Here is a 26,306-nt window from a genome sequence, read left to right as displayed (position 1 = left end):
AGGCCCCACTTCAATGGTACACTGTCACACTAAATACAGACCCCACTTCAGTGGTACACTGTCACACTGGGTACAGACCCCACTTCAATAGCATACAGTCACTCTAAGTACAGACCTCACTTCAATAGCATACAGTCACACTGGGTACAGACCCCACTTCAATAGCACACAGTCACACTAAGTACAGACCCCACTTCAATAGCATAGTCACACTGGGTACAGACCCCACTTCAATAGCATACGGTCACACTAAGTACAGACCCCACTTCAATAGCATACAGTCAAACTAAGTACAGGCCCCACTTCAATGGTACACTGTCACACTGTGTACAGATCCCACTTCAATGGTACACTGTCACACTGGGTACAGACCCCACTTCAATAGCATACAGTCACACTGGGTACAGACCCCACTTCAATGATACACAGTCACACTGGGTACAGATCCCACTTCAATAGCACACAGTCACACTGGGTACAGACCCCACTTCAATGATACACAGACACACTGGGTACAGACCCCTCTTCAATGATACACAGTCACACTAAGTACAGGCCCCACTTCAATAGCACACATTCACACTAAATACAGACCCCACTTCAATAGCATACAATCACACTAAGTACAGGCCCCACTTCAATGGTACACTGTCATACTGGGTACAGACCCCACTTCAATAGCACACAGTCACACTGGGTAAAGACCCCACTTCAATAGCATACAGTCACACTGGGTACAGACCCCACTTCAATAGCACACAGTCACACTGGGTACAGACCCCACTTCAATAGCATACAATCACACTAAGTACAGGCCCCACTTCAATGTTACACTGTCACACTGGGTGCAGACCCCACTTCAATAGCATACAATCACACTGGGTACAGAACCCACTTCAATAGCATACAGTCGCACTAAGTACAGACCCCACTTCAATGGTACACTGTCACACTGGGTACAGACCCCACTTCAATGGTACACTGTCACACTAAGTACAGGCCCCACTTCAATGGTACACTGTCACACTGGGTACAGACCCCACTTCAATAGCATATAATCACTCTGGGTACAGAACCCACTTCAATAGCATACAGTCACACTAAGTACAGACCCCACTTCAATGGTACGCTGTGACACTGGGTACAGACCCCACTTCAATGGTACACTGTCACACTAAGTACAGGCCCCACTTCAATGGTACACTGTCACACTGGGTACAGATCCCACTTCAATAGCACACAGTCACACTGGGTACAGACCCCACTTCAATAGCATACAATCACACTAAGTACAGGCCCCACTTCAATAGTACACTGTCACACTGGGTACAGACCCCACTTCAATAGCATACAATCACTCTGGGTACAGAACCCACTTCAATAGAATACAGTCACACTAAGTACAGACCCCACTTCAATGGTACACTGTCACACTGGGTACAGACCCCACTTCAATGGTACACTGTCACACTAAGTACAGGCCCCACTTCAATGGTACACTGTCACACTGGGTACAGACCCCACTTCAATAGCATACAGTCACACTGGGTACAGACCCCACTTCAATAGCACACAGTCACACTGGGTACAGACCCCACTTCAATAGCATACAATCACACTGGGTACAGAACCCACTTCAATAGCATACAGTCACACTAAGTACAGACCCCACTTCAATGGTACACTGTCACACTGGGTACAGACCCCACTTCAATGGTACGCTGTCACACTAAATACAGACCCCACTTCAATGGTACACTGTCACACTAAGTACAGGCCCCACTTCAATGGTACACTGTCACACTGGGTACAGATCCCACTTCAATAGCACACAGTCACACTGGGTACAGACCCCACTTCAATGATACACAGTTACACTCGGTACAGACCCCACTTCAATAGTATACAATCACACTAAGTACAGGCCACACTTCAATAGCACACAGTCACACTAAGTACAGGCCCCACTTCAATGGTACACTGTCACACTGGGTACAGACCCCACTTCAATAGCATACAGTCACACTGGGTACAGACCCCACTTCAATAGCACACAGTCACACTGGGTACAGACCCCACTTCAATAGCATACAATCACACTAAGTACAGGCCCCACTTCAATAGTACACTGTCACACTGGGTACAGACCCCAATTCAATAGCATACAATCACACTGGGTACAGAACCCACTTCAATAGCATACAGTCACACTAAGTACAGACCCCACTTCAATGGTACACTGTCACACTGGGTACAGACCCCACTTCAATGGTACACTGTCACACTGGGTACAGAGCCCACTTCAATGGTACACTGTCACACTAAGTACAGGCCCCACTTCAATGGTACACTGTCACACTGGCTACAGATCCCACTTCAATGATACACAGTTACACTGCGTACAGACCCCACTTCAATAGTATACAATCACACTGGGTACAGACCCCACTTAAATGGTATACAGTCACACTAAGTACAGGCCCCACTTCAATAGCACACAGTCACACTAAATACAGACCCCACTTCAATAGCACACAGTCACACTGGGTACAGACCCCACTTCAATAGCAAACAGTCACACTAAGTACAGAACCCACTTCAATAGCATACAGTCACACTGGGTACAGACACCACTTCAATAGCCTACAGTCACACTAAGTACAGACCCCACTTCAATGGCATACTGTCACACTGTGTACATATCCCACTTCAATGGTACACTGTCACACTGGGTACAGACCCCACTTCAATAGCATACAGTCACACTAAGTACAGGCCCCACTTCAATGGTACTCTGTCACACTGAGTACAGATCCCACTTCAATGGTACACTGTCACACTGGGTACAGACCCCACTTCAATAGCATACAGTCACACTGGGTACAGACTCCACTTCAATGATACACAGTCACACTGGGTACAGATCCCACTTCAATAGCACACAGTCACACTGGGTACAGACCCCACTTCAATGATACACAGTCACACTGGGTACAGACCCCTCTTCAATGATACACAGTCACACTAAGTACAGGCCCCACTTCAATAGCACACAGTCACACTAAATACAGACCCCACTTCAATAGCACACAGTCACACTGGGTACAAATCCCACTTCAATAGCACACAGTCACACTGGGTACAGACCCCACTTCAATGATACACAGTCACACTGGGTACAGACCCTACTTCAATGGTATACAGTCACACTAAGTACAGGCCCCACTTCAATAGCACACAGTCACACTGGGTACAGACCCCACTTCAATAGCATACAGTCACACTGGGTACATACCCCACTTCAATAGCATACAGTCACACTGGGTACAGACCCCACATCAATAGCATACAGTCACACTAAGTACAGACCCCACATCAATGGTACACTGTCACACTGGGTACAGACCCCACTTCAATGGTACACTGTCACACTAAGTACAGACCCCACTTCAATAGCATACAGTCAAACTAAGTACAGGCCCCACTTCAATGGTACACTGTCACACTGTGTACAGATCCCACTTCAATGGTACACTGTCACACTGGGTACAGACCCCACATCAATAGCATACAGTCACACTGGGTACAGACCCCACTTCAATGATACACAGTCTCACTGGGTACAGATCCCACTTCAATAGCACACATTCACACTGGGTACAGACCCTACTTCAATGATACACAGTCACACTGGGTACAGACCCCACTTCAATGATACACAGTCACACTAAGTACAGGCCCCACTTCAATAGCACACAGTCACACTAAATTCAGACCCCACTTCAATAGCACACAGTCACACTGGGTACAGGCCCCACTTCAATAGCACACAGTCACACTGGTTACAGACCCCACTTCAATAGCACACAGTCACACTGGGTACAGACCCCACTTCAATAGCATACAGTCACACTGGGTACAGACCCCACTTCAATAGCACACAGTCACACTGGGTACAGACCCCACTTCAATAAAATACAATCACACTAAGTACAGGCCCCACTTCAATAGTACACTGTCACACTGGGTACAGACCCCACTTCAATAGCATACAATCACACTGGGTACAGAACCCACTTCAATAGCATACAGTCACACTAAGTACAGACCCCACTTCAATGGTACACTGTCACACTGGGTACAGACCCTACTTCAATGGTATACAGTCACACTAAGTACAGGCCCCACTTCAATAGCACACAGTCACACTGGGTACAGACCCCACTTCAATAGCATACAGTCACACTGGGTACATACCCCACTTCAATAGCATACAGTCACACTGGGTACAGACCCCACATCAATAGCATACAGTCACACTAAGTACAGACCCCACATCAATGGTACACTGTCACACTGGGTACAGACCCCACTTCAATGGTACACTGTCACACTAAGTACAGACCCCACTTCAATAGCATACAGTCAAACTAAGTACAGGCCCCACTTCAATGGTACACTGTCACACTGGGTACAGACCCCACATCAATAGCATACAGTCACACTGGGTACAGACCCCACTTCAATGATACACAGTCTCACTGGGTACAGATCCCACTTCAATAGCACACAGTCACACTGGGTACAGACCCTACTTCAATGATACACAGTCACACTGGGTACAGACCCCACTTCAATAGCACACAGTCACACTAAATACAGACCGCACTTCAATAGCACACAGTCACACTGGGTACAGGCCCCACTTCAATAGCACACAGTCACACTGGTTACAGACCCCACTTCAATAGCACACAGTCACACTGGGTACAGACCCCACTTCAATAGCATACAGTCACACTGGGTACAGACCCCACTTCAATAGCACACAGTCACACTGGGTACAGACCCCACTTCAATAGCATACAATCACACTAAGTACAGGCCCCACTTCAATAGTACACTGTCACACTGGGTACAGACCCCACTTCAATAGCATACAATCACACTGGGTACAGAACCCACTTCAATAGCATACAGTCACACTAAGTACAGACCCCACTTCAATGGTACACTGTCACACTGGGTACAGACCCCACTTCAATGGTACACTGTCACACTAAGTACAGGCCCCACTTCAATGGTACACTGTCACACTGGGTACAGACCCCACTTCAATGGTACACTGTCACACTGGGTACAAACCCCACTTCAATGGTACACTGTCACACTAAGTACAGGCCCCACTTCAATGGTACACTGTCACACTGGGTACAGATCCCACTTCAGTGATACACAGTTACACTGCGTACAGACCCCACTTCAATAGTATACAATCACACTGGGTACAGACCCCACTTGAATGGTATAAAGTCACACTAAGTACAGGCCCCACTTCAATAGCACACAGTCACACTAAATACAGACCCCACTTCAATAGCACACAGTCACACTGGGTACAGACCCCAATTCAATAGCATACAATCACACTAAGTACAGGCCCCACTTCAATGGTACACTGTCACACTGGGTACAGACCCCACTTCAATAGCATACAATCACACTGGGTACAGAACCCACTTCAATAGCATACAGTCACACTAAGTACAGACCCCACTTCAAAAGCATAGTCACACTGGGTACAGACCCCACTTCAATAGCATACGGTCACACTAAGTACAGGCCCCACTTCAGTGGTACACTGTCACACTAAGTACAGGCCCCACTTCAATGGTACACTGTCACACTAAATACAGACCCCACTTCAGTGGTACACTGTCACACTGGGTACAGACCCCACTTCAATAGCATACAGTCACTCTAAGTACAGACCTCACTTCAATAGCATACAGTCACACTGGGTACAGACCCCACTTCAATAGCACACAGTCACACTAAGTACAGACCCCACTTCAATAGCATAGTCACACTGGGAACAGACCCCACTTCAATAGCATACGGTCACACTAAGTACAGACCCCACTTCAATAGCATACAGTCAAACTAAGTACAGGCCCCACTTCAATGGTACACTGTCACACTGTGTACAGATCCCACTTCAATGGTACACTGTCACACTGGGTACAGACCCCACTTCAATAGCATACAGTCACACTGGGTACAGACCCCACTTCAATGATACACAGTCACACTGGGTACAGATCCCACTTCAATAGCACACAGTCACACTGGGTACAGACCCCACTTCAATGATACACAGACACACTGGGTACAGACCCCTCTTCAATGATACACAGTCACACTAAGTACAGGCCCCACTTCAATAGCACACATTCACACTAAATACAGACCCCACTTCAATAGCATACAATCACACTAAGTACAGGCCCCACTTCAATGGTACACTGTCATACTGGGTACAGACCCCACTTCAATAGCACACAGTCACACTGGGTAAAGACCCCACTTCAATAGCATACAGTCACACTGGGTACAGACCCCACTTCAATAGCACACAGTCACACTGGGTACAGACCCCACTTCAATAGCATACAATCACACTAAGTACAGGCCCCACTTCAATGTTACACTGTCACACTGGGTGCAGACCCCACTTCAATAGCATACAATCACACTGGGTACAGAACCCACTTCAATAGCATACAGTCGCACTAAGTACAGACCCCACTTCAATGGTACACTGTCACACTGGGTACAGACCCCACTTCAATGGTACACTGTCACACTAAGTACAGGCCCCACTTCAATGGTACACTGTCACACTGGGTACAGACCCCACTTCAATAGCATATAATCACTCTGGGTACAGAACCCACTTCAATAGCATACAGTCACACTAAGTACAGACCCCACTTCAATGGTACGCTGTGACACTGGGTACAGACCCCACTTCAATGGTACACTGTCACACTAAGTACAGGCCCCACTTCAATGGTACACTGTCACACTGGGTACAGATCCCACTTCAATAGCACACAGTCACACTGGGTACAGACCCCACTTCAATAGCATACAATCACACTAAGTACAGGCCCCACTTCAATAGTACACTGTCACACTGGGTACAGACCCCACTTCAATAGCATACAATCACTCTGGGTACAGAACCCACTTCAATAGAATACAGTCACACTAAGTACAGACCCCACTTCAATGGTACACTGTCACACTGGGTACAGACCCCACTTCAATGGTACACTGTCAGACTAAGTACAGGCCCCACTTCAATGGTACACTGTCACACTGGGTACAGACCCCACTTCAATAGCATACAGTCACACTGGGTACAGACCCCACTTCAATAGCACACAGTCACACTGGGTACAGACCCCACTTCAATAGCATACAATCACACTGGGTACAGAACCCACTTCAATAGCATACAGTCACACTAAGTACAGACCCCACTTCAATGGTACACTGTCACACTGGGTACAGACCCCACTTCAATGGTACGCTGTCACACTAAATACAGACCCCACTTCAATGGTACACTGTCACACTAAGTACAGGCCCCACTTCAATGGTACACTGTCACACTGGGTACAGATCCCACTTCAATAGCACACAGTCACACTGGGTACAGACCCCACTTCAATGATACACAGTTACACTCGGTACAGACCCCACTTCAATAGTATACAATCACACTAAGTACAGGCCACACTTCAATAGCACACAGTCACACTAAATACAGACCCCACTTTAATAGCACACAGTCACACTGGGTACAGGCCCCACTTCAATAGCCTACAGTCACACTGGGTACAAACCCCACTTCAATAGCATACAATCACACTAAGTACAGGCCCCACTTCAATGGTACACTGTCACACTGGGTACAGACCCCACTTCAATAGCATACAATCACACTAAGTACAGGCCCCACTTCAATGGTACACTGTCACACTGGGTACAGATCCCACTTCAATAGCACACAGTCACACTGGGTACAGACCCCACTTCTATGATACACAGTCACACTGGGTACAGACCCTGCTTCAATGGTATACAGTCACACTAAGTACAGGCCCCACTTCAATAGCACACAGTCACACTGGGTACAGACCCCACTTCAATAGCATACAGTCACACTGGGTACAGACCCCACTTCAATAGCAAACAGTCACACTAAGTACAGAACCCACTTCAATAGCATACAGTCACACTGGGTACAGACACCACTTCAATAGCCTACAGTCACACTAAGTACAGACCCCACTTCAATGGCATACTGTCACACTGTGTACAGATCCCACTTCAATGGTACACTGTCACACTGGGTACAGACCCCACTTCAATAGCATACAGTCACACTGGGTACAGACTCCACTTCAATGATACACAGTCACACTGGGTACAGATCCCACTTCAATAGCACACAGTCACACTGGGTACAGACCCCACTTCAATGATACACAGTCACACTGGGTACAGACCCCTCTTCAATGATACACAGTCACACTTAGTACAGGCCCCACTTCAATAGCACACAGTCACACTAAATACAGACCCCACTTCAATAGCACACAGTCACACTGGGTACAAATCCCACTTCAATAGCACACAGTCACACTGGGTACAGACCCCACTTCAATGATACACAGTCACACTGGGTACAGACCCTACTTCAATGGTATACAGTCACACTAAGTACAGGCCCCACTTCAATAGCACACAGTCACACTGGGTACAGACCCCACTTCAATAGCATACAGTCACACTGGGTACATACCCCACTTCAATAGCATAGAGTCACACTGGGTACAGACCCCACATCAATAGCATACAGTCACACTAAGTACAGACCCCACATCAATGGTACACTGTCACACTGGGTACAGACCCCACTTCAATGGTACACTGTCACACTAAGTACAGACCCCACTTCAATAGCATACAGTCAAACTAAGTACAGGCCCCACTTCAATGGTACACTGTCACACTGTGTACAGACTCCACTTCAATGATACACAGTCACACTGGGTACAGATCCCACTTCAATAGCACACAGTCACACTGGGTACAGACCCCACTTCAATGATACACAGTCACACTGGGTACAGACCCCTCTTCAATGATACACAGTCACACTAAGTACAGGCCCCACTTCAATAGCACACAGTCACACTAAATACAGACCCCACTTCAATAGCACACAGTCACACTGGGTACAAATCCCACTTCAATAGCACACAGTCACACTGGGTACAGACCCCACTTCAATGATACACAGTCACACTGGGTACAGACCCTACTTCAATGGTATACAGTCACACTAAGTACAGGCCCCACTTCAATAGCACACAGTCACACTGGGTACAGACCCCACTTCAATAGCATACAGTCACACTGGGTACATACCCCACTTCAATAGCATACAGTCACACTGGGTACAGACCCCACATCAATAGCATACAGTCACACTAAGTACAGACCCCACATCAATGGTACACTGTCACACTGGGTACAGACCCCACTTCAATGGTACACTGTCACACTAAGTACAGACCCCACTTCAATAGCATACAGTCAAACTAAGTACAGGCCCCACTTCAATGGTACACTGTCACACTGTGTACAGATCCCACTTCAATGGTACACTGTCACACTGGGTACAGACCCCACTTCAATAGCATACAGTCACACTGGGTACAGACCCCACTTCAATGATACACAGTCACACTGGGTACAGTCCCCTCTTCAATGATACACAGTCACACTAAGTACAGGCCCCACTTCAATAGCACACATTCACACTAAATACAGACCCCACTTCAATAGCATACTATCACACTAAGTACAGGCCCCACTTCAATGGTACACTGTCATACTGGGTACAGACCCCACTTCAATAGCACACAGTCACACTGGGTAAAGACCCCACTTCAATAGCATACAGTCACACTGGGTACAGACCCCACTTCAATAGCACACAGTCACACTGGGTACAGACCCCACTTCAATAGCATACAATCACACTAAGTACAGGCCCCACTTCAATGTTACACTGTCACACTGGGTGCAGACCCCACTTCAATAGCATACAGTCGCACTAAGTACAGACCCCACTTCAATGGTACACTGTCACACTGGGTACAGACCCCACTTCAATGGTACACTGTCACACTAAGTACAGGCCCCACTTCAATGGTACACTGTCACACTGGGTACAGACCCCACTTCAATAGCATATAATCACTCTGGGTACAGAACCCACTTCAATAGCATACAGTCACACTAAGTACAGACCCCACTTCAATGGTACGCTGTGACACTGGGTACAGACCCCACTTCAATGGTACACTGTCACACTAAGTACAGGCCCCACTTCAATGGTACACTGTCACACTGGGTACAGATCCCACTTCAATAGCACACAGTCACACTGGGTACAGACCCCACTTCAATAGCATACAATCACACTAAGTACAGGCCCCACTTCAATAGTACACTGTCACACTGGGTACAGACCCCACTTCAATAGCATACAATCACTCTGGGTACAGAACCCACTTCAATAGCATACAGTCACACTAAGTACAGACCCCACTTCAATGGTACACTGTCACACTGGGTACTGACCCCACTTCAAGGTACACTGTCACACTAAGTACAGGCCCCACTTCAATGGTACACTGTCACACTGGGTACAGAACCCACTTCAATAGCATACAGTCACACTGGGTACAGACCCCACTTCAATAGCACACAGTCACACTGGGTACAGACCCCACTTCAATAGCATACAATCACACTGGGTACAGAACCCACTTCAATAGCATACAGTCACACTAAGTACAGACCCCACTTCAATGGTACACTGTCACACTGCGTACAGACCCCACTTCAATGGTACGCTGTCACACTAAATACAGACCCCACTTCAATGGTACACTGTCACACTAAGTACAGGCCCCACTTCAATGGTACACTGTCACACTGGGTACAGATCCCACTTCAATAGCACACAGTCACACTGGGTACAGACCCCACTTCAATGATACACAGTTACACTCGGTACAGACCCCACTTCAATAGTATACAATCACACTGCGTACAGACCCCACTTCAATGGTATACAGTCACACTAAGTACAGGCCCAACTTCAATAGTATACAATCACACTAAGTACAGGCCACACTTCAATAGCACACAGTCACACTAAATACAGACCCCACTTTAATAGCACACAGTCACACTGGGTACAGGCCCCACTTCAATAGCCTACAGTCACACTGGGTACAAACCCCACTTCAATAGCATACAATCACACTAAGTACAGGCCCCACTTCAATGGTACACTGTCACACTGGGTACAGACCCCACTTCAATAGCATACAATCACACTAAGTACAGGCCCCACTTCAATGGTACACTGTCACACTGGGTACAGATCCCACTTCAATAGCACACAGTCACACTGGGTACAGACCCCACTTCTATGATACACAGTCACACTGGGTACAGACCCTGCTTCAATGGTATACAGTCACACTAAGTACAGGCCCCACTTCAATAGCACACAGTCACACTGGGTACAGACCCCACTTCAATAGCATACAGTCACACTGGGTACAGACCCCACTTCAATAGCAAACAGTCACACTAAGTACAGAACCCACTTCAATAGCATACAGTCACACTGGGTACAGACACCACTTCAATAGCCTACAGTCACACTAAGTACAGACCCCACTTCAATGGCATACTGTCACACTGTGTACAGATCCCACTTCAATGGTACACTGTCACACTGGGTACAGACCCCACTTCAATAGCATACAGTCACACTGGGTACAGACTCCACTTCAATGATACACAGTCACACTGGGTACAGATCCCACTTCAATAGCACACAGTCACACTGGGTACAGACCCCACTTCAATGATACACAGTCACACTGGGTACAGACCCCTCTTCAATGATACACAGTCACACTAAGTACAGGCCCCACTTCAATAGCACACAGTCACACTAAATACAGACCCCACTTCAATAGCACACAGTCACACTGGGTACAAATCCCACTTCAATAGCACACAGTCACACTGGGTACAGACCCCACTTCAATGATACACAGTCACACTGGGTACAGACCCTACTTCAATGGTATACAGTCACACTAAGTACAGGCCCCACTTCAATAGCACACAGTCACACTGGGTACAGACCCCACTTCAATAGCATACAGTCACACTGGGTACATACCCCACTTCAATAGCATACAGTCACACTGGGTACAGACCCCACATCAATAGCATACAGTCACACTAAGTACAGACCCCACATCAATGGTACACTGTCACACTGGGTACAGACCCCACTTCAATGGTACACTGTCACACTAAGTACAGACCCCACTTCAATAGCATACAGTCAAACTAAGTACAGGCCCCACTTCAATGGTACACTGTCACACTGTGTACAGATCCCACTTCAATGGTACACTGTCACACTGGGTACAGACCCCACATCAATAGCATACAGTCACACTGGGTACAGACCCCACTTCAATGATACACAGTCTCACTGGGTACAGATCCCACTTCAATAGCACACATTCACACTGGGTCCAGACCCTACTTCAATGATACACAGTCACACTGGGTACAGACCCCACTTCAATGATACACAGTCACACTAAGTACAGGCCCCACTTCAATAGCACACAGTCACACTAAATTCAGACCCCACTTCAATAGCACACAGTCACACTGGGTACAGGCCCCACTTCAATAGCACACAGTCACACTGGTTACAGACCCCACTTCAATAGCACACAGTCACACTGGGTACAGACCCCACTTCAATAGCATACAGTCACACTGGGTACAGACCCCACTTCAATAGCACACAGTCACACTGGGTACAGACTCCACTTCAATAGCATACAATCACACTAAGTACAGGCCCCACTTCAATAGTACACTGTCACACTGGGTACAGACCCCACTTCAATAGCATACAATCACACTGGGTACAGAACCCACTTCAATAGCATACAGTCACACTAAGTACAGACCCCACTTCAATGGTACACTGTCACACTGGGTACAGACCCTACTTCAATGGTATACAGTCACACTAAGTACAGGCCCCACTTCAATAGCACACAGTCACACTGGGTACAGACCCCACTTCAATAGCATACAGTCACACTGGGTACATACCCCACTTCAATAGCATACAGTCACACTGGGTACAGACCCCACATCAATAGCATACAGTCACACTAAGTACAGACCCCACATCAATGGTACACTGTCACACTGGGTTCAGACCCCACTTCAATGGTACACTGTCACACTAAGTACAGACCCCACTTCAATAGCATACAGTCAAACTAAGTACAGGCCCCACTTCAATGGTACACTGTCACACTGGGTACAGACCCCACATCAATAGCATACAGTCACACTGGGTACAGACCCCACTTCAATGATACACAGTCTCACTGGGTACAGATCCCACTTCAATAGCACACAGTCACACTGGGTACAGACCCTACTTCAATGATACACAGTCACACTGGGTACAGACCCCACTTCAATCATACACAGTCACACTAAGTACAGGCCCCACTTCAATAGCACACAGTCACACTAAATACAGACCCCACTTCAATAGCACACAGTCACACTGGGTACAGGCCCCACTTCAATAGCACACAGTCACACTGGTTACAGACCCCACTTCAATAGCACACAGTCACACTGGGTACAGACCCCACTTCAATAGCATACAGTCACACTGGGTACAGACCCCACTTCAATAGCACACAGTCACACTGGGTACAGACCCCACTTCAATAGCATACAATCACACTATGTACAGGCCCCACTTCAATAGTACACTGTTACACTGGGTACAGACCCCACTTCAATAGCATACAATCACACTGGGTACAGAACCCACTTCAATAGCATACAGTCACACTAAGTACAGACCCCACTTCAATGGTACACTGTCACACTGGGTACAGACCCCACTTCAATGGTACACTGTCACACTAAGTACAGGCCCCACTTCAATGGTACACTGTCACACTGGGTACAGACCCCACTTCAATAGCATACAGTCACACTGGGTACAGACCCCACTTCAATAGCACACAGTCACACTGGGTACAGACCCCACTTCAATAGCATACAATCACACTAAGTACAGGCCCCACTTCAATAGTACACTGTCACACTGGGTACAGACCCCACTTCAATAGCATACAATCACACTGGGTACAGAACCCACTTCAATAGCATACAGTCACACTAAGTACAGACCCCACTTCAATGGTACACTGTCACACTGGGTACAGACCCCACTTCAATGGTACACTGTCACACTAAGTACAGGCCCCACTTCAATGGTACACTGTCACACTGGGTACAGACCCCACTTCAATGGTACACTGTCACACTAAGTACAGGCCCCACTTCAATGGTACACTGTCACACTGGGTACAGATCCCACTTCAATGATACACAGTTACACTGCGTACAGACCCCACTTCAATAGTATACAATCACACTGGGTACAGACCCCACTTGAATGGTATACAGTCACACTAAGTACAGGCCCCACTTCAATAGCACACAGTCACACTAAATACAGACCCCACTTCAATAGCACACAGTCACACTGGGTACAGACCCCACTTCAATAGCAAACAGTCACACTAAGTACAGAACCCACTTCAATAGCATACAGTCACACTGGGTACAGACACCACTTCAATAGCCTACAGTCACACTAAGTACAGACCCCACTTCAATGGCATACTGTCACACTGTGTACATATCCCACTTCAATGGTACACTGTCACACTGGGTACAGACCCCACTTCAATAGCATACAGTCACACTAAGTACAGGCCCCACTTCAATGGTACTCTGTCACACTGAGTACAGATCCCACTTCAATGGTACACTGTCACACTGGGTACAGACCCCACTTCAATAGCATACAGTCACACTGGGTACAGACTCCACTTCAATGATACACAGTCACACTGGGTACAGATACCACTTCAATAGCACACAGTCACACTGGGTACAGACCCCACTTCAATGATACACAGTCACACTGGGTACAGACCCCTCTTCAATGATACACAGTCACACTAAGTACAGGCCCCACTTCAATAGCATACAGTCACACTAAGTACAGGCCCCACTTCAATGGTACTCTGTCACACTGAGTACAGATCCCACTTCAATGGTACACTGTCACACTGGGTACAGACCCCACTTCAATAGCATACAGTCACACTGGGTACAGACTCCACTTCAATGATACACAGTCACACTGGGTACAAATCCCACTTCAATAGCACACAGTCACACTGGGTACAGACCCCACTTCAATGATACACAGTCACACTGGGTACAGACCCTACTTCAATGGTATACAGTCACACTAAGTACAGGCCCCACTTCAATAGCACACAGTCACACTGGGTACAGACCCCACTTCAATAGCATACAGTCACACTGGGTACATACCCCACTTCAATAGCATACAGTCACACTGGGTACAGACCCCACATCAATAGCATACAGTCACACTAAGTACAGACCCCACATCAATGGTACACTGTCACACTGGGTACAGACCCCACTTCAATGGTACACTGTCACACTAAGTACAGACCCCACTTCAATAGCATACAGTCAAACTAAGTACAGGCCCCACTTCAATGGTACACTGTCACACTGTGTACAGATCCCACTTCAATGGTACACTGTCACACTGGGTACAGACCCCACATCAATAGCATACAGTCACACTGGGTACAGACCCCACTTCAATGATACACAGTCTCACTGGGTACAGATCCCACTTCAATAGCACACATTCACACTGGGTACAGACCCTACTTCAATGATACACAGTCACACTGGGTACAGACCCCACTTCAATGATACACAGTCACACTAAGTACAGGCCCCACTTCAATAGCACACAGTCACACTAAATTCAGACCCCACTTCAATAGCACACAGTCACACTGGGTACAGGCCCCACTTCAATAGCACACAGTCACACTGGTTACAGACCCCACTTCAATAGCACACAGTCACACTGGGTACAGACCACACTTCAATAGCATACAGTCACACTGGGTACAGACCCCACTTCAATAGCACACAGTCACACTGGGTACAGACCCCACTTCAATAGCATACAATCACACTAAGTACAGGCCCCACTTCAATAGTACACTGTCACACTGGGTACAGACCCCACTTCAATAGCATACAATCACACTGGGTACAGAACCCACTTCAATAGCATACAGTCACACTAAGTACAGACCCCACTTCAATGGTACACTGTCACACTGGGTACAGACCCCACTTCAATGGTATACAGTCACACTAAGTACAGGCCCCACTTCAATAGCACACAGTCACACTGGGTACAGTCCCCACTTCAATAGCATACAGTCACACTGGGTACATACCCCACTTCAATAGCATACAGTCACACTGGGTACAGACCCCACATCAATAGCATACAGTCACACTAAGTACAGACCCCACATCAATGGTACACTGTCACACTGGGTACAGACCCCACTTCAATGGTACACTGTCACACTAAGTACAGACCCCACTTCAATAGCATACAGTCAAACTAAGTACAGGCCCCACTTCAATGGTACACTGTCACACTGGGTACAGACCCCACATCAATAGCATACAGTCACACTGGGTACAGAGCCCAAATCAATGATACACAGTCTCACTGGGTACAGACCCCACTTCAATAGCAAACAGTCACACTAAGTACAGAACCCACTTCAATAGCATACAGTCACACTGGGTACAGACACCACTTCAATAGCCTACAGTCACACTAAGTACAGACCCCACTTCAATGGCATACTGTCACACTGTGTACATATCCCACTTCAATGGTACACTGTCACACTGGGTACAGACCCCACTTCAATAGCATACAGTCACACTAAGTACAGGCCCCACTTCAATGGTACTCTGTCACACTGAGTACAGATCCCACTTCAATGGTACACTGTCACACTGGGTACAGACCCCACTTCAATAGCATACAGTCACACTGGGTACAGACTCCACTTCAATGATACACAGTCACACTGGGTACAGATACCACTTCAATAGCACACAGTCACACTGGGTACAGACCCCACTTCAATGATACACAGTCACACTGGGTACAGACCCCTCTTCAATGATACACAGTCACACTAAGTACAGGCCCCACTTCAATAGCATACAGTCACACTAAGTACAGGCCCCACTTCAATGGTACTCTGTCACACTGAGTACAGATCCCACTTCAATGGTACACTGTCACACTGGGTACAGACCCCACTTCAATAGCATACAGTCACACTGGGTACAGACTCCACTTCAATGATACACAGTCACACTGGGTACAAATCCCACTTCAATAGCACACAGTCACACTGGGTACAGACCCCACTTCAATGATACACAGTCACACTCGGTACAGACCCTACTTCAATGGTATACAGTCACACTAAGTACAGGCCCCACTTCAATAGCACACAGTCACACTGGGTACAGACCCCACTTCAATAGCATACAGTCACACTGGGTACATACCCCACTTCAATAGCATACAGTCACACTGGGTACAGACCCCACATCAATAGCATACAGTCACACTAAGTACAGACCCCACATCAATGGTACACTGTCACACTGGGTACAGACCCCACTTCAATGGTACACTGTCACACTAAGTACAGACCCCACTTCAATAGCATACAGTCAAACTAAGTACAGGCCCCACTTCAATGGTACACTGTCACACTGTGTACAGATCCCACTTCAATGGTACACTGTCACACTGGGTACAGACCCCACATCAATAGCATACAGTCACACTGGGTATAGACCCCACTTCAATGATACACAGTCTCACTGGGTACAGATCCCACTTCAATAGCACACATTCACACTGGGTACAGACCCTACTTCAATGATACACAGTCACACTGGGTACAGACCCCACTTCAATGATACACAGTCACACTAAGTACAGGCCCCACTTCAATAGCACACAGTCACACTAAATTCAGACCCCACTTCAATAGCACACAGTCACACTGGGTACAGGCCCCACTTCAATAGCACACAGTCACACTGGTTACAGACCCCACTTCAATAGCACACAGTCACACTGGGTACAGACCACACTTCAATAGCATACAGTCACACTGGGTACAGACCCCACTTCAATAGCACACAGTCACACTGGGTACAGACCCCACTTCAATAGCATACAATCACACTAAGTACAGGCCCCACTTCAATAGTACACTGTCACACTGGGTACAGACCCCACTTCAATAGCATACAATCACACTGGGTACAGAACCCACTTCAATAGCATACAGTCACACTAAGTACAGACCCCACTTCAATGGTACACTGTCACACTGGGTACAGACCCCACTTCAATGGTATACAGTCACACTAAGTACAGGCCCCACTTCAATAGCACACAGTCACACTGGGTACAGTCCCCACTTCAATAGCATACAGTCACACTGGGTACATACCCCACTTCAATAGCATACAGTCACACTGGGTACAGACCCCACATCAATAGCATACAGTCACACTAAGTACAGACCCCACATCAATGGTACACTGTCACACTGGGTACAGACCCCACTTCAATGGTACACTGTCACACTAAGTACAGACCCCACTTCAATAGCATACAGTCAAACTAAGTACAGGCCCCACTTCAATGGTACACTGTCACACTGGGTACAGACCCCACATCAATAGCATACAGTCACACTGGGTACAGAGCCCAAATCAATGATACACAGTCTCACTGGGTACAGATCCCACTTCAATAGCACACAGTCACACTGGGTACAGACCCTACTTCAATGATACACAGTCACACTGGGTACAGACCCCACTTCAATGATACACAGTCACACTAAGTACAGGCCCCACTTCAATAGCACACAGTCACACTAAATACAGACCCCACTTCAATAGCACACAGTCACACTGGGTACAGGCCCCACTTCAATAGCACACAGTCACACTGGTTACAGACCCCACTTCAATAGCACACAGTCACACTGGGTACAGACCCCACTTCAATAGCATACAGTCACACTGGGTACAGACCCCACTTCAATAGCACACAGTCACACTGGGTACTGACCCCACTTCAATAGCATACAATCACACTAAGTACAGGCCCCACTTCAATAGTACACTGTCACACTGGGTACAGACCCCACTTCAATAGCATACAATCACACTGGGTACAGAACCCACTTCAATAGCATACAGTCACACTAAGTACAGACCCCACTTCAATGGTACACTGTCACACTGGGTACAGACCCCACTTCAATGGTACACTGTCACACTAAGTACAGGCCCCACTTCAATGGTACACTGTCACACTGGGTACAGACCCCACTTCAATAGCATACAGTCACACTGGGTACAGACCCCACTTCAATAGCACACAGTCACACTGGGTACAGACCCCACTTCAATAGCATACAATCACACTGGGTACAGAACCCACTTCAATAGCATACAGTCACACTAAGTACAGACCCCACTTCAATGGTACACTGTCACACTGGGTACAGACCCCACTTCAATGGTACACTGTCACACTAAGTACAGGCCCCACTTCAATGGTACACTGTCACACTGGGTACAGACCCCACTTCAATGGTACACTGTCACACTGGGTACAAACCCCACTTCAATGGTACACTGTCACACTAAGTACAGGCCCCACTTCAATGGTACACTGTCACACTGGGTACAGATCCCACTTCAATGATACACAGTTACACTGCGTACAGACCCCACTTCAATAGTATACAATCACACTGGGTACAGACCCCACTTGAATGGTATACAGTCACACTAAGTACAGGCCCCACTTCAATAGCACACAGTCACACTAAATACAGACCCCACTTCAATAGCACACAGTCACACTGGGTACAGACCCCACTTCAATAGCATACAGTCACACTGGGTACATACCCCACTTCAATAGCATACAGTCACACTGGGTACAGACCCCACATCAATAGCATACAGTCACACTAAGTACAGACCCCACATCAATGGTACACTGTCACACTGGGTACAGACCCCACTTCAATGGTACACTGTCACACTAAGTACAGACCCCACTTCAATAGCATACAGTCAAACTAAGTACAGGCCCCACTTCAATGGTACACTGTCACACTGGGTACAGACCCCACATCAATAGCATACAGTCACACTGGGTACAGAGCCCAAATCAATGATACACAGTCTCACTGGGTACAGATCCCACTTCAATAGCACACAGTCACACTGGGTACAGACCCTACTTCAATGATACACAGTCACACTGGGTACAGACCCCACTTCAATGATACACAGTCACACTAAGTACAGGCCCCACTTCAATAGCACACAGTCACACTAAATACAGACCCCACTTCAATAGCACACAGTCACACTGGGTACAGGCCCCACTTCAATAGCACACAGTCACACTGGTTACAGACCCCACTTCAATAGCACACAGTCACACTGGGTACAGACCCCACTTCAATAGCATACAGTCACACTGGGTACAGACCCCACTTCAATAGCACACAGTCACACTGGGTACAGACCCCACTTCAATAGCATACAATCACACTAAGTACAGGCCCCACTTCAATAGTACACTGTCACACTGGGTACCGACCCCACTTCAATAGCATACAATCACACTGGGTACAGAACCCACTTCAATAGCATACAGTCACACTAAGTACAGACCCCACTTCAATGGTACACTGTCACACTGGGTACAGACCCCACTTCAATGGTACACTGTCACACTAAGTACAGGCCCCACTTCAATGGTACACTGTCACACTGGGTACAGACCCCACTTCAATAGCATACAGTCACACTGGGTACAGACCCCACTTCAATAGCACACAGTCACACTGGGTACAGACCCCACTTCAATAGCATACAATCACACTAAGTACAGGCCCCACTTCAATAGTACACTGTCACACTGGGTACAGACCCCACTTCAATAGCATACAATCACACTGGGTACAGAACCCACTTCAATAGCATACAGTCACACTAAGTACAGACCCCACTTCAATGGTACACTGTCACACTGGGTACAGACCCCACTTCAATGGTACACTGTCACACTAAGTACAGGCCCCACTTCAATGGTACACTGTCACACTGGGTACAGACCCCACTTCAATGGTACACTGTCACACTGGGTACAAACCCCACTTCAATGGTACACTGTCACACTAAGTACAGGCCCCACTTCAATGGTACACTGTCACACTGGGTACAGATCCCACTTCAATGATACACAGTTACACTGCGTACAGACCCCACTTCAATAGTATACAATCACACTGGGTACAGACCCCACTTGAATGGTATACAGTCACACTAAGTACAGGCCCCACTTCAATAGCACACAGTCACACTAAATACAGACCCCACTTCAATAGCACACAGTCACACTGGGTACAGACCCCAATTCAATAGCATACAATCACACTAAGTACAGGCCCCACTTCAATGGTACACTGTCACACTGGGTACAGACCCCACTTCAATAGCATACAATCACACTGGGTACAGAACCCACTTCAATAGCATACAGTCACACTAAGTACAGACCCCACTTCAATAGCATAGTCACACTGGGTACAGACCCCACTTCAATAGCATACGGTCACACTAAGTACAGGCCCCACTTCAGTGGTACACTGTCACACTAAGTACAGGCCCCACTTCAATGGTACACTGTCACACTAAATACAGACCCCACTTCAGTGGTACACTGTCACACTGGGTACAGACCCCACTTCAATAGCATACAGTCACTCTAAGTACAGACCTCACTTCAATAGCATACAGTCACACTGGGTACAGACCCCACTTCAATAGCACACAGTCACACTAAGTACAGACCCCACTTCAATAGCATAGTCACACTGGGTACAGACCCCACTTCAATAGCATACGGTCACACTAAGTACAGGCCCCACTTCAGTGGTACACTGTCACACTAAGTACAGGCCCCACTTCAATGGTACACTGTCACACTGTGTACAGACCCCACTTCAATAGCGTACAGTCACACTGGGGACGGACCCCACTTCAATGATACACAGTCACACTGGGTACAGACCCCACTTCAATAGCATACAGTCGCACTAAGTATAGGCCCCACTTCAATGGTACACAGTAACACTGGGTACAGACCCCACTTCAATGATACACAGTCACACTGGGTACAGACCCCACTTCAATAGCATACAGTCACACTGGGTACAGACCCCACTTCAATAGCATACAGTCACACTGGGTACAGACCCCACTTCAATAGCATACAGTCGCACTAAGTATAGGCCCCACTTCAATGGTACACAGTAACACTGGGTACAGACCCCACTTCAATGGTATACAGTAACACTGGGTACAGATGTCACTGTTGGTGTGGAAGTTGTGGTTGAGGACTAGTGAATGAGATAAATACAAAATGTGTTTGGAAATCAGTACATTGACTAACCTTCGATGAAATGTGTCCAGGGATTGAAGTAAATATCTGAAGCTTGTCATTCATTACTCACTGGTTTTGGGGTTTGTGCCAGGAGGTTAGAGGACTGCTAATTTTGGACTATCATTTGAAAGTGATTACTGACCAATTAATTTTACCACAGAGGTGATTGAATTATTGAAATCAATTTAGGAAGAGTCTTCATTAAAAAGACATTCATCATGGAAATGTAGCATGGATTGATCGAGGGTGATGCCTGATTTACTGCATTTGCTCCAAATTGATTGCAAGGCTTTAAACAGGGTGCCACATTCAGATGTACTGGGAAGTTAGAAACCTATGGAATCTAAGGAGAACTTAATTCCAGATTGCATCCAAAATTGTTTGTGGCAAAAAGCAACGACTAGTTGCAGAATACTATCACATTATCTTTCACTTCATCAGCTTATCTGTGCTCTTCTGAAGTGTATGTTAACTTTTACACATAATGTTGGCAAGTTTTGTATTTTCTTCATAATAATCCTTTCCACTCCTTATTCCGTGTTCTACGTCCTTCACAGACACTGCTAAGAATATTGGCTACCTCCTTCCAGTGTAGCTACCCATCACCCACAACTTTTTGAACAGAACTAATTCTGAATCTTTTGGGAAGGTTGGGGATAGTTAGCAAAACGGGCAGCATCTGAGGAAAAAGGAACAAAAGTGTTTTTCTCTCTAGAGATGCTGCTTCACCTACTGTGCATCTCTAGTACTTCAAGTTGTAGTTCCAGATATCTAGCATTTGCAGTTGTGCTATTCAGTTGTCTACACTAGCAGTCACTAAATAAACATTCTCTGTCTTCTCATCCAGCTACTTTGTTGAATGATTTTCTCAAGCTAATGCAAACTGCGTTAATTAAGCTGCTTCAATTAATGTTCTCTTACCTTGACAAAGAATCAAGCTAGTTCAGGTGTTATTTTTCCTTTGAGACTTTGCCTGATTAGCTCATACCTTTACAAACTAATGATTATTTTGTCTGTGATACTGACTTTCAATTGTCTCGTTACCACCAACGTAAATTTGACTGGGCTATATTTATCTAGATTATCACCCTGCCTTTTCTTACGTAGTAATATATTGTCAGCTGTCTAGTCCTCTGAAGGACTAGGACTAATGTTTCTACCATTGCCACTTTCAACAACCATACAATGTACTCTATCTGGATGAGGTGATTTGGTAACTTTTAAGTATTGCTAATTGTTTTAGTATTCTTTCTCTTTCAGAATCAGGTTTATTATCAATGCCATGTTACGTGAAATTTGTTAATTTAGCTGCAGCAGTGCAATGCAATACATAATCTAGCAGAGAGAGAGAAAAAAATAATTTAAAAAATTACATAATAAATAAACAAGTAAATCAATTGTGTATATTGAGTAGATTAATTTTTTAAATGTGCAAGAACAGAAGTACTGTATATTAAAAAAGTGAGGTAGTGTCCAAAGCTTCAAAGTCCATTTAAGAATTGGATGGCAGAGGGGAAGAAGCTGTTCTGAATCACTGAGAGTGTGCCTTCAGGCTTCTGTATCTCCTACCTGATGGTAAAAGTGAGAAAAGTGCATGCCCTGGCTGCTGGAGGTATTTAATAATGGATGCTGCCTTTCTGAGACACCGCTTCCTAAAGATGTCCTGGATGCGTTGTAGATACCCAAGATAGAGCTGACAAGATTTATAACTTTCTACAGCTTCTTTCGGTCCTGTGCAGTAGGCCCTCCATACCAGACAGTGATGAAGCCTGTCAAATGCTCTCCACAGTGCAACTATAGAAGTTTTTGAATGTATTTGTTGACACGCCAGATCCCTTCAAACTCCTAATAAAGTATAGCCGTTGTCTTGCCTCCTTTATGACTACATCGATATGCTGGGACCTAAGTGCGACTCGAGTAGCAGCAGTACTCTCTTATAGTATAGTTCATAAGTAACCTTTTATTTTAACCTTGTGAAGACAGATGTAGTCATTTTTTATTTTATCCATACCTTCTTCCTGTGCCCTTAGCTCCCTAAGAGACTCAACCTTCTTCCTAACAAATCTCATTCGTCATACCAGCCACAACTTGTAGCACTTTTACCTCCTAATGAAAATGCTGCAAATTCATGTTCCACTTCAGATTCTCAGGCATACAACCCAACAGTAACACTCAGTGTAAATCAGCATAATACTCTCTGGGAGGCTGTATTGGTAGAGATGTCATCTTGTAGTTGAGATGTTAAATTGTGGGAACACAAGAGATTGCAGATGCTGGAATCTGAAACAACAAGCTGCTGCAGGAACTCTGCAGGTCAGGCAGTATCTGTGGACAGAAATGGATAGTCAACTTTTCAGGTCAAAACCCTTCATCTGGACTGAGAAATATAAAGTAATCTGAAGGGGAGTGAACTTAAAATTCTTGATGTATGTCAGGAATGAGAAAAACTGCAGGTTGAAGTTGTGGAGGATGTAGTAAAAGAGAGGGATGCAGTAAGTTTGGGAGAATAGGCCCCTGATCTCTGGGAGAGATATTAGATGCATGGTGGAGAGGCAAGAGCCATTGGAGGGAGAACCAATGAATAGGAGTAGAATTAGTTCACCCTAAAACTCAAACTGCCACAAACTCCTCAGAAGCTGCCTGACCCACGGTTATTCCAGCTTTTTATTTGTTGCTGTTAAATTATGTCCATGTTTGCTCTCTCTGGTGGATGAAAAATCCCAATGCAGTATTTCAAAGAAGAGAATTACCCCTGGTGATCTGGTCTATATTTTCCCTTACCAAATACAACTCAAAACACATTCTGTGGCCATTGCTAGTTTATGGAAACTGACAGTATAAAAACCATGTTTTCTACTTTATAATGGCTATTTAAAAGTAGTTCATTGAGTGTAAACTCTTGAAAGGGTCACCGAACGCCAGTTATGTTTGTTAAATGTTTTGGGTTCAATTTAATGTTTGCCAGTCTTTTGTCACCTTTCTCTCCCTCCCATATTAACCTTTCACTTTCCTTCTGTGCTTTATTTAATCTCCTATTTATTAGCTGAATCTTGCTCCTGACATTTATCAGAAGCTTCCTTTTCATGATTTTGACATTCTTCACCTGTCATCAGTGCATTAGTTGGAGGCTTCATTTCTCCCCTGGAAGATACCTAGTTTTTATCTGAACTCTTGGAAGTACAGGAAGGTGGTTCTGCTAGTGTCAGGTGGAAACATTCCAACAAAAGTCAGTCCTACTGTCTCTAACTACCTGCCAAGGCCCAGGGAAGAGAGATACTGAGGAATGCTGATGCTAGGGAAGTTTCTGAGTGGGATTCTGGGCTACGATGAAGCTCTGTCAGTGCACTGGGAGTAAGGCATGTCAGGGTGTTCCTGTTCGCTTTTAGCTCAGCACCAGAGAGTAGAAAGGTTTGAGGCAGAAGAGAGGTTTTCGAGATTACTTGTAGAACATGTAGGGAAACTTATGTTTTGCTGATTCTCATGTGATCACTGAGAAGTCCTCTCCATTTGGGAATGGCTTCTTCCTGGTTGTGTTGTGTCCTCCATTTCCCCTATCGAACCAATCTCTGACTCTCTCTGTCTTTCTTTCCTGCTTGCAATGCATCTTGGGTTGTAGAGTTGTGGAACAAGCACCAGGATGTGAGAAAACAAAAAGCTTTGGAGAAACAGAGTAAGGAATTTGATACCTCAGGCCTGTTGTGCAAAGTACTTACTACTTTTTTTTTAGCTAGGTGCCCTAGCCTGTCTTCTGTTTCAATCATAGTCCTTCGCAACATCT

At 46.2% G+C, this 26,306-nt stretch overlaps 1 protein-coding gene across 1 annotated transcript in view; it reads left to right on the top strand.

Annotated features, from left to right (window-relative positions):
* The window catches only part of madd (MAP-kinase activating death domain), a 259,573-nt gene that overhangs the window by 182,077 nt on the left and 51,190 nt on the right, over window positions 1-26,306 (top strand). The window contains exon 8 of the mRNA XM_073050049.1: window positions 26,145-26,198. Within this exon, the coding sequence (XP_072906150.1) occupies window positions 26,145-26,198 (54 nt within the window). The remainder of the gene's footprint in view (window positions 1-26,144; window positions 26,199-26,306) is intronic.

This window comes from Hemitrygon akajei, chromosome 6 (assembly GCF_048418815.1).
Source record: "Hemitrygon akajei chromosome 6, sHemAka1.3, whole genome shotgun sequence".
Classification (NCBI taxonomy): Eukaryota; Metazoa; Chordata; class Chondrichthyes; order Myliobatiformes; family Dasyatidae; genus Hemitrygon; species Hemitrygon akajei.
This window is presented reverse-complemented; position numbering and strand designations above follow the sequence as displayed.